The sequence below is a fragment of the Sitophilus oryzae genome, unplaced genomic scaffold (assembly GCF_002938485.1).
Source record: "Sitophilus oryzae breed Bouriz unplaced genomic scaffold, Soryzae_2.0 scaffold_1203_pilon_pilon, whole genome shotgun sequence".
NCBI lineage: Eukaryota > Metazoa > Arthropoda > Insecta > Coleoptera > Curculionidae > Sitophilus > Sitophilus oryzae.
Window position 1 is genome coordinate 376,550 of NW_022145842.1, and position 18,378 is coordinate 394,927.

The following is an 18,378-nucleotide window of genomic DNA, read 5'->3' on the forward strand; positions in this document are numbered from 1 at the left end:
GTAGCAGATCACCACAACCAGCTTGTGACCAGAACGGATAAAAAAAAGCCAGATCATTTCTTTTTATATAATTTAAATTCACTTGAATGCATTAAGCCCTTCAGGCATATTATATATTTGATTACTTTAGAGTCACTTTGAAATACTTTATTCATGTTATGCATATTTCTGATATCTACATAGTACGGTTTTTTTAATATAAAGAGTCCCTATATTTTGGTACCAAGATCGCCAGACTTTTTGCGGAATAATTAATGAAATATTAGTATTCAGAAGCGTGCAGATTTAATTACCATCTTGAGTGATCTATTTTGATACATACTATTTACCAACAAACATTTTCAAACATCAAATTTTTCATGGTCTTATTTTATTCTAATTAACATTTAATTATTAATTATACTTAGTTATTAGTTTATCTCAGCGTTTCATTTGTGTAATTCCTAAAATAAGTAATACCTATATTCTGAGTTGATTTCTCAGTTCTCAACTTAGAAGTTTTCGAAACTAATTGGAAAACTGAGTGGCGCCCAGTATATTATAAAGACGTAAGTATCACAATTTAATTTTCACTAGCTTACGACCCATTGCTCACCGGCGAACAGCTCCGTCGCATAGTATTAGTTGTTTTAATATTTTTTCCAAAAGAAAATTCTTATAAAAAAACATTCCATCTTTTTTTATAACTTCTAATGCTACAGTATCCTCGAAAATGTATGGTCAAGAAAAGTTGGCCACACGCTTTTCTTCGTTTGAAAAATTCCTATTTACAATTTTTGTTTATTTTAATTTACAAAGTTTGGATGTAACAGCTTCACAGTTCTGAGAGCAAAGACACATAACTTATTATTAAACTTGTTTCCATGGCTAACTAAGTGAAATTGCTTAAAAATTATAAAAATTGGCTATTACTCAGTAATCTTTCGAAGAAAACATATTATACCTTATATCGCCGAAAAGCTTGAAAAATGGCGCTTTTCATGAAGTCATGGCCAACTATGGTTTCCATTTAAAAAAACATATGTTTGTGTCATATGTCAAAAATGACAGGTTTTAGAGAAAAACGGAGGACACAATCTCATTAAGGATGTGATTATCTACACTTTTTCTCTGCAAACTTTTTATCTAAAATAGCTTATAATGGAATTAGGGACAATTTTTAAAATAGCCGAAATTTGTTTTTTTTTTTAATATCTAGAAGGCTATGAACTTTTTCAAAAATCTGAAAGGCGCATATTTATGATCCCACAAAACTGCAATTCTTTTAACCGACTCTCTATCTCTAGTAGTTTCCGAGATACCCATAGAGAACATCGTAGGAAACTCACCCTGTATGTAGTGTGATTTGATTGCATTGGTTTCACTCTTTTTGGTTGGATTGGTTTAGTTATTTGGCGAGTTGGTTAGCGTGGTTATTTGGAGGGTGTTAATTTATTTGTTAGTTAGTTTTTCGGGTTTGGGAAATATTCCTTGCTCAAAACTAGATTTGCGTATTTTTTGGGCATTGCCCGAATTCGACTGTTGAACGTACCATTTGCACTTATTACCAACTGAGTCTCAATACATACACGGCTGGTAGGTCTCGATAAAAGAAACATTTTCGCTTTACCGTTTTTCAAATAAGTCTAAAATAACCGAATTATTTCACTTTGAATATTTAAAAAATATGATTTTTTGCTTAAATTTTGAGAACCACCAGATCTTTTCTGGGTTATCTTTCTTATAAATGTAATCTACTACCTATGTTGCCATATTATCAAGAAATTATGTTTTTTAACTAAAAACTGAAAAAATCCCCAAAAAATTCAAAAAATCCCAAATTTTCAATTTTTTTTCAAAAAAAAATTATACTTAGATGTGTTTCTAGGACTAATATATTTGTAATTATTTAAGACTCACCCTGTATAATATTAAAACGAGATAAACATGGTTTATAATATTAAAAGTAAAATTTAATTTGATGAAAAATAAAAAAGTGGGCCTATAAAATAATCGTATGAGCGTCCAGTTGGCTGGGAAATCGATGAAATTTCCCATATAAAATAGCAGCGATATTCATTGAGCCATCGCTGACGCCGTTTTTTTTTTTTCGTATTGTATAATATTTCTATATAAAATAATGAATATATTTACCTGTAGAAAGAAAAAATTAAAATGTATTTTAAAATATTTTTAATGAAAATCCTAATCAATAAAACTAAAGTCGAAGGTTTCAATTAATATTCTATTATTTATCTATTTCTTTGTATCAATATATTTCCGTATTTAAAAATTGAATAATGAAAATGAATGGTGATCTGTGCCATTTATCAATTGGTCCATATTTTCGACAGCAAAATGCTATCCTATTGTTCTACGATATTCAGAGACAATCGTCGGCTTTTCGACGATGTCTTTTTTAATTTTTAGTTTTTAAAGTCCGGGCTAGGCTAATAATCGAACTGATAAATTGCCAATATCGTGGTGGTATTATAGAACCCCTTTATCAAATGAAAAAATCACGGGATTAAGGGGTTAATCTGTTTTCGTAGAATTAGGGTCTTTGTCCTATTTGAGATAACGATCCCTTCCAGGACTCTATCTTAATCGGAATTGTTTACCTTTAAGTTCTGAAGTTCGAAGGTTATCTGATGGATTCTGAATCTATTGTTATAAGGCAAAATTGAATATACCACATGCTGTACCTAATAGTATAACAAAAATTGTAATTAATACAATATACTCGTACACTAACCGGTACGAAAAACGGGCATCTTAAAACTTTTATGTATTTTAAAGTTTTATATAGTTTGTAGTAGCGGGCCGATTTTGATCATTTTTTAAGCATTTTGTAGCTAAATTATTTGAATTTTTAGTGTACTTTTCTAAATTTAAAATGAAGTTCTCATCTGTCAATTATACGAGGGAAAATAAAATGTCGATTTGGTAAAGGTTTGAAACACCCTGTGGAATATGTTAACAAAGCAAGAAGTTTAGGAATTATTTTAATCATCTAGATTATCTTTTCTTGATGGTTTGTTTTTGTCTGTTAGCGATGTAATTTTGATCTATTTCATCTTCAACTAAAGCAACATAGCGGATATAACTTCTGGGCTTGCTTAGAGTAACTGCCCAGCAGACGATAATAACATGATTTTTCTATAGCAGTGACATTAATTACATATATTATAAAAACTATTTTATATGAAATGAACAAAATTCTTACAGTTTCAGTGTATATTAATAATTAATATTTTCTTGCCTTTAGCTGTGTATTTTTTCTAATTTCGAATAATTTTCGAAACTAGAGAAAAAAATAAAAAGTAAAAAGATAATTGTTTGCTTGTCGTAAAGGGGGGAACCAAGCTCCACTCCCACAACCGGTTTCTGGGCCTACCCTTCATCAGGTGGGCTGTCCAGTACTACAACCAGCCCCTGTTCCCCCCTTTACGGTTCCCCCCTTTACGACAAGCAAAACAATTTTCTTTTTACTTTTTTTTTCTCTACTTTCTATTTTTCGAAATTAGAAAAAAATACACAGCTAAAAGCAAGAAAATATTATTTATTAAAACTATTTTATAAGTCTGTTGACAGGGACCAAAAACAAAGGCATGGATTTAATGTTAAAAATTACGAACAAATGTTATATAGTGTCTTCTTCAAAAGGGAATATCTTAAAAAAAAAAGCTACTGAGATGAACCAAATACCAACTATCGAGAAAAGATAGAACTAGATGATAAAATGATTTTTAAATTCCTTGCTATGTTAACATATTCCACAGGGTGGTTCAAACTTTCTCACCATATAATCAACATTTTGTTTTCCCTCGTATAACAAGATGGGAACTTTCATTTTTAATTTAAAAAGATACACTAAAAATTCAAATAACACTACAAATTACTTAAAAAATCATCAAAATCGGTCTACTAGAACACAATATATAAAATTTTAAAATACATCAAAATTTTTATGTGTCCGTTTTTCTGTCGGTGAGTGTATGCCCCTATAATACTAGTTATTACTCAATATTCTTAAGTATTTTGTAGGTTTCGTGTCGATAATTTGAAGTCAGATTAAATTATCAAAATTAATTTACAAGAAAAAGAAACACACTACACTATTTAATAAAACTTAACACTAATAATTTTTGATATAACAAAGCCTGACTCCCTACATATTAAATTTGTTCTGAGTAAAATTGAAAAGTGTGGCATTCGTGGTCAGATGTTACATTGGTTAAAATCTTATTAAAATTAATTATTATGAGCACTCTTTCATTCTTTTATAGATTGAAAGGGTGATCAAAAATATCAGAAAATGTGATACTTTAAAAAGAGCAAAAAATATGACGTTAATTAAAATAAAAATAAATCTATCAAGGAATGAAATCGAAATTATATTACCATGGAAACGCCTTTTTTATTTTAGGGCTTACAAATTTTTTGTAAGCATAGTTTCACGTTTTTTCGATTGTCTCTAAAACGGTATGGAATTTTGTAAAAGTATATACGGGATTAACCATTTTAAAACAAACAAAATGTTTTATAAAGAATACATTTTTCTCAAAACGCCAATAATAAAAACGTTTTTCCTCTTGTAAATAAAATCCGGGAACATACTGTATATAAAGGGTGTCCCAGAAATAAGTGCAAGTATTTTAAGGGGTGGTAGATCTCGATAAAAGAAACATATTTTATCTTTATCGTTTTTCAAATAAGTCCAAAATAACGGAGTTATTTTATTTTGAAAATTTCCAAAAAAAATTATTTTTTGCTCAACTTTTGAAAACCACTGGATCTTTTCTGGATTTTCCTTCTTGTAAATTTAGTCTACTACTTATGTTGCCATATTGTAAAGAAATTATGTTTTTTAACTAAAAACTAAAAAAAATCCAAAACTTTTTATAGTAGGCGTGTTTCTAGTAACATTCGTAACATAGGCGTGTTTCTGGAGTTGAACTATACTACCAGTTAAAATACTTGCACTTATTTCTAGGACACCTTGTATAAATCAGTTTCTACCACATCCGGCTATCAATCCTAGCTTCTACCACATCCGGCATTTCAACCTCCATATCTTTTCGGTTTTGCCATGCTTCCTCCTTAATAGCTCTATTTCTCATGTACTGGTGTATTCAATCTAACCCCGTAGTTGTAGGTCTCCCTCTTTTCCTTCTACTTTGGGGACGATACTCCATTGCCCTTTTTGGCTATCTTTCCTCTCCTATTCTTTTTACGTGCCCATACCATAGAAACTGACTCGTTTCAATGTTGTCGGTGCTGTTATATACCCACCTTGTTCATCGCTTGATCTCCTCATTTCTAATGTGCTCCATGCTTGATTTTCGGCATGCTCTTATGAGAAAATACATCTCCACTGACTCGACCATCCTTTCTTTTAATGCATTTGGCACTGTACGTTAGAATTGGCTCTACGATTGCTTTATAAATCCTTAGCTTTGTTTGGATGGATGTTTTATTTAACCACAAGAGAGACTTTAAAAAACCGATTACTTTCTCGCCTTGTTGCACTCTGCTATGTGTATCTTTCTTGGAGTTCCTGTCTTCAGATATAATATTTCCTAAATATTTGTATTCGCTGCACCTTTTAATTTCGTGTATGTGTAGTTCAGGATCTTCAGTTTGTTCTACTTTCAGGTATTCGGTTTTTCTAAGGTTGATATTGAGTCCCGATCTATTGTAATCTTCCTCAAGCTTCCTAAATATATAATCGGCATCCTCCTCATAATCTGCAATGTTTCTGTTAAGATTAGAGATAAAATATCCGATCAGCACGAAATCGAGCTTGGTGTTCCTGAGGGCTCAGTATTGGGACCTATGACCTCTGATATTTATAATTTTTATTAATGATCTGCAGGAAAACCTCAATTTCGGTTTTCCTGCAGATTCAACAACATTTCGGTTGTGCTGCGGGCTGAATCTATATTGCCGATAGCTGAAGAGCTATATTGCCGATTAAATACTGTTGTAGTACAACTTATATATTTTTTAGTTAATTGTATATTTAATTAAATTGATGCAAATTAAATAAACTTATTGCCATTTTCTACTATGAAAACCCACTATTTTCACATTTTTTATATTAAAACAAATGGAAAGAAATAAACCACCCCTATTATTCCTGTAAACTAAAGAAAAGCTTACTCAACGGCTTGGAAAAAATAAAATGTAAATCATGGCGTGTCGGGACAAAGAATTTTTTCTCATATATTCTGAAAATATTCCTCAATTCCAGGGCCTTCCCTAACAATATGTTCTTCATAACAACTTCCAATATATATTCTCTTTAAATATTTTCCATATTCTTATTATTATATATTTTATATGTTAAATATTTTTATTAACTATAGATACTTTATACTTTATATGCCTGTTGATATTTATAGCAAATGTATTTGTTGAAAAAAAAATTGTGTGTGCTCAATGTGCGCATATTTGAAGTGAAATTTCTTACTAACAGCTATTAAATTGAAGGATTTGAAGGATACATATTTTTTTATAAATGCTTTTTATAAAATTCAAAAAAATTAGAGTGAATATAAAACCGTATATTATTCTAGCTTTGTAATTTCATAAGGTTTTTTAATTTTTATTAAAAAAACGATAATCACCCAACCGGATAGCTGTAGCCATTAAACCAAAATACTACTACATCTACATCTCTGACTACTAATAACTGCTACTAACCAAAGCTTTGTTCGGGTTCTTGTTATTACCGATTCTGAACCGTCCTAGAACTCTACAGCGCATTTGTAAATGAAATAACATCTTCATATTTCCTTCTGCGCATGCGTATTACAGTTCTAGGGCGGTTCGGAATCAGTGAAAAGAAAAATCGGAAGTAAGCTCAACAATTTTTTTTGTGTAGTCTGTTTTTATTTAAATGTTTTGTTCATTATTCATGTTGGGGATTTATTTTTAAATTAATGTTAATCGTTAGGCAACCAGTAAACTCATAAAATATGTATTTCTTTTGCATAATCAAAATTTTCACTCTAAATTTTACATAACCAAATTGTCACTCTAAATCGCTGGTTTTTAGACAGATGTTACTTGTCTTGTCATTATTCAATTCATTATTCGAATTCTCAGAATATTAATATTGTTAACAAAACTTAAAATTAAATTTTAATCAATCACAATTGTTTATCTCCATCATTTACCGGATTAATAATACAGAAATTACAGCTCAGTTACAAACAATTCATTATTTATATTGATATACAGTAATTGTATTAAAATATATGAATATTCTCGTTGATTATTGGTTTGAAATAAATATGACAGTGTCCTCCAATAAAAATGCGAGTTACTAACTCTAAATTCTAATTCCGAACTGGCAAATAAGCTAGACGCTTTACCTAGACCGTTATGTTGAAGGTACAAACATATCGATGAAAATATGCATGAAATCAAGGTTGGTACAGTATTAAGGTTATTATAGTGATTTCCTTAGCCGTGTAAAGATAATTCGGGAACATGCTGTAGTCTGTATTTAAAGTATATTTATAATATGTAGGTACCTACAAATCATTATTGCTACCCGTCCCGATTTTGATCCAACAGTTCCGCGTCCCCACGCAAAGCCCTATAATGTCCCGATTTTTATTTGTTTCATAGCCACATTTTTATTAAACAATAAAATTGTAAAATATATTATTAAAAGTACATGTTTATTAATTTCTTGAATTTAAAAACAGTTCATTTCCACGAATTAATTAAAATCTTAGAAATTGTAGAATTAAAAGAAGTAGATGTTGATACTCTGTATAATGAATATTCGATAATAAAAACTTGCGTAAAGGAAATTTGCCAGAAAGGATATAAAAATTATAGGTAAAAAAATAAAGTATTTTTAAAACTAGAGTAAATTATATACCTTCATTGTTTAAGGTTGTTATTTATGTATTTTCACGTATCATGTTGAAGTAGACAGACGCTAGAAATAGATATTCAGTTAAGCTCATTAAAACGGAACTTCAAATCTCATTTAATTTTAATGTATATCGAATATAAGAATTTTTAGATTTTATTAAAAATAACAAGGCTCTTATTATTGCAGCAACAAAAAAAAATAAAAAATATTCATTACAGTTGGAGGTGGGAACCCGTGGTATTACAACAAGAAAATAAAACACTAATTCACCGCAATACACCAAAATACTTTGCTTTTAAGGCTGGACGCTAGTTTCGCTAACCATAAATTCGAAGCTAACCATCAGTTTTCATCATCTGCTGATGATACTAAGCTGGTTAACGAAACGCGCGTCCAGTTTTAAAAGTAAAGTGTTTAATGGAAATTAGCACACTTGTAGGGGGTTTGGTTTGATGCCTTTTATGCTTGTGTATACTAAGAATATTATATTTTAAAGTGTTTTGATGTTTTGTGGTAAATTAGTAGTGTTTTATTTTGCCAAAAAATTACCATTTAAAAATAATTAAATAAACTAATAAAGCCAATTATACAGATTATGCAGCTGAAACTTTTAACTTTCTTTAGGTTTTGTTCTAGTTGTTTTAGATTTAATTGATTGTTTTCTAATTTTGTTTTCAACTTTTCATTTTTTATTTTTACATAATTATTTATAAATTTCGAATAGTTTTTTTAAAGGCATAAAATATTGTTTCAAAATTCGATGGCCTCATAAAATTTGACATTTAAGAAAAAAGGTTGCGCTAGAGCTGTCCCGATTTTTTAAATACACAAGGTGGCAAGCCTGCTACAAATTTGTACGGAACTCTCGGAGGCAAGTCCGACTCGCACTTGGCCGTTTTTTTTAATTATTCCTCCCTTTTTACATCGAATTAGAAGTCTAAAATAAAGAAATTTAGAACTTACCATTAAAATAAATTTGCTATATGTTCCTATTTACCTTGATTTATAACTATAATATAGAGTAAAAAATATAACTGCTAATTTATTACAATACTCCAATCTCTATCTTAACCAAGGAATACAAAAGAATGACTTTAGAATATTCATATCAGACCAATAAGCTTTATAATTTACAACAATCTTTTCTCTTTTTCTCTTAATAAATTCAAGTTTAATCCAACCTATCTTTTAACAATGATATATTCTCGTATATCACACGCAAAAGTCCAGTCAAATTTTAATATTAAATAAATAAATTTACCTCTAAAGCTCAGCTTCCAACGCGCTTTTCGTCATTAATTGTTGAATAAAAAGAATTTTCAGAGTTGAAAGACCTTGGCTCTTTCTAGCATACAAATTTCCTTTAATCCTTTTCAGCTAATTCAGATTGTAATCAAAACTCTATTTTAATATATGCTGTGGAGTTAACAATAATTTAGTTTGAATTTTCAAGACACTTTCAAGGAAGATTATATGTAAAGTCGACCGAGTCTTTCTCAAAAGTGACTCACCCCTATAACTTTATAATTTTTTCAGATAAAAAATTCTTACTGAAATGTTTGTTCTAAAAATTGCTTCTATTGTCCTTTGTATACATAAAAAATGGCCTCTATTTTTTGTCAAACCAGGGAAAAACGTAATAAAGGTCATTGCCCCTAGGCCTTTAGGATATAAAGATGGTATATCTGAGAAAAATAACACGCATTACTCTACATCATATTTTTCGACACTTCGGTCTCCGTGGGACTAGAGTCCGACGCTTTTTTTTAAAGTGGTGACGTAGAAATTTTTTATGTTAAGGAAATCATACACTGCCTTTATGCTATGCAGTTTTCTTTAACGAACCAAACGTGTAGGTAAAGTGTAAGTTAGAAAACTGTCGTTCTTACTGGTCAACAAAACCGAAAATAATCAAGTTGAACTAGATTTTGTCTAATTCTTGTCTTTATTTCTGCAAGTCAAAAGTTTGAGGCGCAAACTGTTTTAAAAACTATCGTTTTTCTCAGTGGTGGATGTACTCTGCCTCTCTGACGAGAAATTTATTCCGTAAAAAATGTCGAATCTTCATATCGCTGTGTTTTCATAAGACTGTTTATATGTGTGCAAAGGAAGTTCGACGTTTTTGCAAGAATATTCTTTCGTCGAACAAAACCGCCCAGCGAAAACACAGTCTGTGTTACTCTTTAGAATCCGAAGTAAAGTCTCTTTATTAAACCGATAATTTATCAAATAATATTGAGACGAATGGTCTCTACTATTCGATTTATCTACTGCTATAATAGCTAATAGGTCAGATAGGCTGTTTTTGGAGGCTGTAAATTACGTAAAGGTATTAGGTTGTGCTCATATCTATTCTCAGAGGGAGGAACCACATTTTCAACTTAAAAAATAGTAATGCTGAAATTATGGTCTTTATGGGCCTTTATAGAGTTTATTATACCCAGTATGCCCTATGCCTTGAACATAATTTTAGTGAAGCTACAATATAGCTTAAGAACGTACGAAAGTAGTAGAAAATGGTGAATTGTGAAATAAATAAATAATTAATGTCTATACCTATGTGGCGGGTTCATTTCTTGAAAATAATTCTGTTTTTCCATGCCTAGAAATCTAAAAAAATAAAAAAAGATATTTTTTGTAAACACCACTGTGTTGAATCCCATCAGAAACCAGCTGGTCAGTGTTTTTTTTAATGCAGTGCTGTTCAGAAAAATAACTCTATTATTTTGTAGATTTTCTTCCAGTGGCGAAAACCCTAGAATTATTTTCAAAAAATGAAGTAAATAACCTTATTTATTTTAATTTTATTTTTCGATTGATAGTAAACAAAGCAACTTCAATCAAAATAATTACAAAATTCCATCTTTCTTTTCTATCTCAATGAAATATAAAAAAAATATATTATAAATTTTACAGTTCAGAAAATTGTTAAAGTGTATATTTAAAATTTATTATAAAATTAAAATTTCCATTTCATGAAAATTTGTTTTTAAAAGTTTTTTAAAAGATCTTTAGGGATATGTTCCATTGAGGTGATATCTTAAAAATACAAGGTGAATCTTAAATAAGTGCAAATATTTTCAGGACTGGTACATATTTTCTCTTTGTCGTTTTTCAAATAAATCCAAAATAACCGAGTTATTTTACTTTGCAAATTTCCAAAAAAAAATTTTTTTGCTAAAATTTTGAGAACCACTGGATCTTATCTGGATTTTCTTTCTTGTAAATTTAATCTACTACCTCTCTTGCCATATTATCAACAAATTATGTTTTTTAACTAAAAACTAAAAAAATCTCCAAACATTTTTAATAAAAAACTAAAACCTACGACAAAAATAAAAAACTAAAACCTGTGACAAGAAGGCGTACAGACGCCCCACGTTGGGCGCCATATTCTCATCTGGGTGTTTTGACTTTATTCTTCTTGTCAAAGGTTTTAGTTTTTTATTTACTCCATACTTTTTTAATTAAAGTCGTAGTAATGAATTACCAGCCGTATATTTCTAAAATTGACAGCCATCTTCCTTTCCCGGTGTTAGCGGCAACGCGTTTTTGTGCATAACTACGCCCTCTCTGTGAAAACGGTGCAGTTATTCTATTAGGGAGCTTCTATTTTTAGATGAACGATTAGGGCTCTACAACAGTAATTCAAATCAACATAGGTTAAATGAAATGCATTATTTCTCTAAAAAGTCTCATTTCACTGTTACTAATTTTATATTTTATTTTTCCAGACTGAGCACTAAAAATGGAACAATTTGAGCAACTTCTTACCTGCGCCATCTGCCTGGATCGCTACAGAAATCCCAAGCTACTACCATGCCAACATAGTTTTTGTATGGAACCCTGTTTGGAAGGTCTAGTCGACTACGTAAGACGTCAGGTATGTCCCTGCTTTTAATTAATTACATTAATGGTTTAATTAATCTTAATTGTTATATTGTATTCAGAAATGTTTGGAAAATAAGAAACTAATAGTGTAACATTTAAATCACTAATCATCAAAAAGTCTGGAATAAATGGAACCTCTTGTATAATTGTGTTATAAAGAAAACTATGCAGCAATTCCAAAGTACTACTTTGCCATGAGTCATGTAATAACCGTCAGCAGCAATTAAAAAAGAATGACAAATAATTTATTAATCAAATGGGGTAGACAACAAAAAAAGAACAATTCTTTCAGAACCGATTACATTCAAAATTCGATTTTACATCGATATGTAAATTTTCCAAAATACCGGGTGCGTCTCAAAAGTGGCTCATCCCAATAACTTTTTATTTAAATAAACAAGATTTAGTATGTTAATATATGACATAAATTAGGATTGATTGACGTATTCAATTGTTCTTGGCAACTTCCTCTTTCACCGGAAGTGACTACAACTTTTGATTTTTAAATGGCACCCTCGGTATTTTTCTACTTTATTCGATAGAAAATGACATCCTGAATAGAATGACATATTATGTCAACTCTTGCCATTTGCGCTTTAAAAAAATTGTATTTTAAATTTCAATCTAGAGTGCCGTGACTGTGATAAAAACATTAATTTTTAATCAATGAGCCTTGGAAAAATAGATTTGATCGTCTAATGTTTTTCGTGTCTTGTCTTGGCCGGTTAAAAGATGCCCAAATCGTATTCTTAATCATAATATCTTAATTTTTCCAAATGAAACGAGGGTGGCTCAGTAGCATATTTGGAAAAAGCATTTTTTTACGAATAATTTGGTACCACACACTTATTATTATTTATACTTATGGTATTTTGAGACAAATTGTCGTTATGAACCGCATGTTACAATTTCAAATAAACTATATGAGAAAATGTCAAGTTGACGTATGATATGTCATTCTATTCAGAGTGTCATTTTCTATCGAATAAAGTATAAAAAATCGAGGGTGCTATTTAAAAATAAAAAGTTGTGGGTAGTCATTTCGGGAGAAACGAAAGTGATCAAGAAAGTGATCAAAAACAATTGAATACGTCAAACAATCCTAATTTATGTCATATACTAACATTCCAAATCTCGTATTTTTATCTGAAAAAATAAAAAAATTATAGGAGGTTAGTCACTTTTGAGACGCACCCGATATATATCAGAGACTATATAAAAATTATCACATATTAACCAGTATACAGAAACTTGACATTTGACATAAATTAAAAAACATATTATACTCATTTTTTCTTCTGCCTCACATTGGACTGTAAAAATATAAAAAAAATGTTAATTTGCTATACCGATCTTTGCAATAAAACCAACCAATCCAAACCAAAACAAACAAAAACTGAACAAACAGGAGAAAACTTTGAGCTTGATTGGTGTTCGCTCAATATAGTTTATTTCGAACTACTAATAATACTACTCAACTGATACCCCATGTTTTTACAATAAATCAATAAAAAAATACAAAATTGTTGCAAACTTTTTGTGGTAGCTATACAGGGTGTTTCAAAAAACATGTACCATCTCTCGTGGGGAGATTCCTCACGTAAAAATAAAATTAATTTTTCATATCAACATAGGTCCGATTCTACTTTGTTTCGTAGATACAGGGTGTTAAAGAGTTAATATTTTTTGATTTATTATAATTTTCCTCCAAGTACTTTTAGCTTTTTGAATGAAATTTTGAGAGTAAAAGTTACTAAAAATGTTACTGAATATTTTAAAGCTAAAAAAGTGTCTACATATTCACCAGGGACGTGCATATGTGTTATCAATGGAATATTTTTTTCTAAAAAACGCATGTATGCCACTGATTTTTGTTCTCTTGTAAGCGAAATAGTGTCAGCAGTTTAATGCCGTTTAAAAATGTTCTCTTAATATTTTGTCGATTTCGGCCTCCTGGATGAGATAAACGCAATTTTATTAATCACAATTTTTAATTTATATATTTTACCTAATTTATTATTAACTATCATTACTATTAGTTATTAATACTGTTAGTCCAACATACAGGAATTTCAAATAAAAAAAAATATATATAATGGTATTTAAGATAATTACATAAAATGAATTACTCATTTTAAAAAGTTTTAATATCCTCTAACTTTATAGGAGCTTTTTTTCATATTTTTTGATGAGGAATCAATGAGTACTCATTTAAAGCTTTAGCAAGTTAATGACTTTAATTTTTTTAAGGGTTGCTATTAGACTTGGATCAAGGGCAAATAAATGAAATTGCGTTTATCTCATCAAGGAGGCCGAAATCGACAAAATATTAAGAGACAACTTTTAATCGGCATTAAACTGCTTACACTATTTCGTTAACAAGAGAACAAAAACCAGTGGGGTACATGCTTTTTTTAGAAAAATATTCAAGTGATAATCGATATGCACGTCCCTGGTGAATATGTCGACACTTTTTTAGCTTTAAAATATGTCGCATTTTTAGTAACTTTTATGCTCAAAATTTCATTCGAAACAAAACTAAAAGTACTTGGAAGAAAACTGGATCCTTGGAAGAAAAAAAGGACCCTGTATCTACGAAACAAAACAGAACCGGACCTATATTGATATGAAAAATAAATCTTATTTTTAAGTAAGGAATCTCCCCACGAAAGATGGGACATATTTTTTGAAACACTCTGTATATTGAGTTAAAACTGCTTTCTTTTCATGTTACTTCATATATCATACTTAATTAAGTATTTCTCTTCTTTCGCAGGTGAAATGTCCAGAATGTCGCGCAGAACACAGAATCCCCTATCAAGGAGTTCAAGGTTTTCCCACCAACGTCACCCTGCAACGATTTCTCGAACTCCACATAGAAATTACAGGAGAGCTGCCGGATCCTACCAGCGGTCAAGTGATGGAACGGTGCAATGTCTGCTCCGAGAAATCTTACTGTAGTTTTTGTCACCACTGCGACAAGAAAATCTGTGACGAATGTAAGGGAGCCCACATGGAGATACTACGCAGAGAAATCAGTAGGATCAATAATCAAATTCGAAGGGGACTTCATAGGTTACAAGACAGTCTCAACCTAGTCGAGAAGAATGTACAGAATATTCAAACAAACTGCCTTTCCGTTGGAGAAGAAGTAGAAGAAATATATAGAAGGCTCAACAAGGCTTTGAAAGATCGTACCGAATATTTGCGAAAAGAGATCGATCGCTACCTAGGTACCGAAATGCGGACCTTAACCGGTTTGAAAGATAACTTAGAACAAGAAATCTCGAATATTCTAAGCAATTGTGATCTAGCTGACAAACATATGAACGAAAGTGTAGATATTTGGGATGACTGTGAACTAATGGACGCTAAAGAAATTTTCCTAAAAACGATAGAATTTATTCGAAATTTTGAATATGAGAATACTGATTACACGAGAAAAATTAGATTAGTACTAGGGCACGATCCCAATCAACTTGTTCTACACGTTGCCGGATATGGCGATTTAAACATTGCCAGCAGTAGCAGTCCTTTTTCACAAGGTACAAGTACTGGCCTGCTACAACCTCCTGGTCCTGGATTGATGAGATCAAAAAGTGACCACAGACTAGCTTTCCGAAATCAGGATCAAGGTTACGAAAGAGGTTACGGCGATCAGGACCAAGATAATGTCCTGAGTGGACGCAAATTTGGCGAACGCACACAAAAGCCAGAAAAAACTGACAGATACGGTTCCAGTTATGGCCGTAGTGGTGCTGATTACGGTGATGATTATGATCACGATCGATCAGCCAGATCGAAGTACAGCAGTCGGTTTAGGCGTAGAAATACTATGGCCGACGATGACTCAGATACCGAATCAAGGGGAGTACGATTCCACGAACAACAACACAAAAATGAAAGAGAACGACCACTAGACACAGAAGATGTCACCAAAGGCCCCCTCAGTGGAATCACTAGGTTAGCAGATTCTCCCCGCGTAATGAAAAAATTGCAGGAAAATCCTACAGGAAAAAAGGAAAAAAAGGAACCTGTCACACCACAACCTCCTAAACAACCGCAAGTCGTTACAAAGAGACCTCCACCGCCCGCCACGCGACAAGTGAGCGAGGAAGATGAAATATCGAAAATTAAAAAGCAAAACAAGGGGGCCACAACGTCCACAGAAACAGCCCCAGAGACAAGGCCTGCAGAGCGAACAACCACCGAGGAGAGGCTCCCAACTCAGAGGAAACTTAACGCCCCCGAGGTGAGTCTCGATGAGCCGTAACCTCTTGTATGTACCTGATTATATAAGTTTAGAATAATTTAGAATGTAAGGTCCGTTTAGAACGTTTTGTAGAGTAATTTTAAACCGCTTGCCGTCCATAGTGATACTACACACAAAATTAACCGGCAAATAGTCACACATTGGCATGTTACTTCTCTTCCGTTCTACGCTTAAAACCACACTTTAAAGTGTATATGCTTTCTGTTGTTTTTGGTGTGAAGCATGAAGATGTATGCAAGATTCTTCTCCTAACAAAATATTTTCTATAGGCACCGTCCAGTACTGAAGAGTCAGATGGTACCGCGACCGCGTTTCAACAACAACAACAAAGAAAACAAGCGCAAACAAAACCTGCCCCACCAGCAACGCGCAGGTCTTCTGATGCATCGCACAAGAAAACCGCTCGTTCAGCTAGTAGTGACTCGAGCTCTTCAGCTGAATCGTCCTCTTCGGGAGCAGTACGAAGCACCGGTGCACCTTTTACTACCGAAGAAGTAAAACAGAAATATCTGGCTAGAAGTGAAGTGCCAGCCGAAACCCGTAGTAGAACTTCATCCGCAAGTGCCAAAGAACAACCAAAACCTTTTCAAAGTAGATTTTTGAACAAGACTTCGACACCGCAGCCTACACCAAAAGACGAAGACGAAGAAAGCGAAACATCCACCGAAGAAGAAACAGAAACGGAAGAGGAGTCAGACGAACCTTCCAGTAAGAAAACCGAAGAGAAAATGATCAAGTCCGACATCGGGGCTTTGCTCGCTCGCAGCGCTAATGCTAGGGATCACGGCCGAAAAGACGGATCTCCTTTAAATAGATCAAAGTACTCGACTCCGGAGGAAAGCGCAAACAGGTATGGAGGTAGAAGGCGAACGACCACAACCGATGAGGAACCTCCCCGCTACGGTTACACCAGCAGATTTTTAAATAAAAGTAAAAGTTCCGCAGCAATTCCGCCGGACGATGAAGATTACACACCAAAATATAGCACCCCGGCTGCTAATGATGAAGACAGCAAATATCCAAGCAATAGATCTCGGTACATGGCCTTAAAGGAACGCAGACAAAGATTGGCACGCAGCCGCAGCAGTCAGCAATTTGGAGATGAGGATGACGCAGAAGATAACGTTGCTACTCCGATCTCCCCGACCACATCTAACCCTACGGCGTACTTAGCGTCGCGAGGTTATGGCACTTCGGCATCAGCGCATGATCTCTCAAGGAGCCGATCCTCGCACGCCCTTAAATCTAGGGACAGCTCGCCGGAACGACAGTCCGCTTCGGCTTCGAATGAAAAGGACGGAGCAGCCCTTAGCTCCTGGGCCCGCTACTTGAAGAACAAGTACGGCAACAGAAGCGGCGGCAAAGATAAAGAGTCGGCTTCGGGAGGAGGCTCCCAAACGTCCGGAAGTGCATCGTCGTCGGCTGCGGCGCGCAGGCTCTCCTTGGGCCTGCCGCTGCGCTCTTCCACCGACCTGGCCAGCTCAGACGACGACCAAAAAAACATGCAAGGCTCCCCCACTACCCATATAGCAACTACGGCGGCAGCCGGTAAGTGACCCTTTTGCCTTTAAACGTGATCGTAGCGGGCGAGGTTCAGAACTACGTTCTTGCCCCTTCCTCCATACTATTTCATCTGCGAATCCATAACCATTTCTGACTTTCCGAATAACACGCGCTAAAACACTGGGTGAGTAAGCGACTCCCGTCTATTTGATGGAGATGGTTTCGGTAAATATGCTGCTTTACGCTCGCTATGAAACTTCATTAATACTAAAGACCTGGTTTTACCTTTATTATACAATCTTTGTACTACATCGACCTAAACATTCCATTTTAGGTAACTAACATTTCAAATTTAAATCAATTATTTTTTATTATTTTTAATAACAATATTAACAATTTTTTTTCGTAACAAAAATCATTCATCTTTACACTACTCATTTTTTTCAAACACTCTTTCACTTAACACACACACCACACCACCATTATTTTTTGCTGAACTAATAATTACTAAAACTAACTAAAAAACACAGAGAACACCAAGTTTAGGTATAAAGATCGTATGTACGACTAGGGCCTTAGAAATCATCTATACCCAAGGTTTTAGTGCACGCATGACACTTTTTTTATGCTAAATATGTGATATAACTATTAAAATTAACACAAAGCAATTTTCAAAAAATATATGATTTGTATTTTACTTCATAATTAAATACCATTCCTGTAAATGGTGTATTTACTAATTATCCAAGACCAATTTTGATTTAGAATAATAAAAATTGTCGAATATATTAATATATATAAAATAATAAATAATAGTTCTTAATTATTGGATAAA

At 32.7% G+C, this 18,378-nt stretch overlaps 1 protein-coding gene across 1 annotated transcript in view; it reads left to right on the plus strand.

Moving 5' to 3' along the window:
* Nucleotides 1-18,378, plus strand: part of LOC115891929 (RING finger protein nhl-1) — a 223,138-nt gene that overhangs the window by 169,997 nt on the left and 34,763 nt on the right. Inside the window, exons 2-4 of the mRNA XM_030912536.1 lie at nucleotides 11,611-11,759; nucleotides 14,544-16,019; nucleotides 16,310-17,588. Of these exons, the coding sequence (XP_030768396.1) occupies nucleotides 11,625-11,759; nucleotides 14,544-16,019; nucleotides 16,310-17,588 (2,890 nt within the window). The 5' untranslated portion in view covers nucleotides 11,611-11,624. The remainder of the gene's footprint in view (nucleotides 1-11,610; nucleotides 11,760-14,543; nucleotides 16,020-16,309; nucleotides 17,589-18,378) is intronic.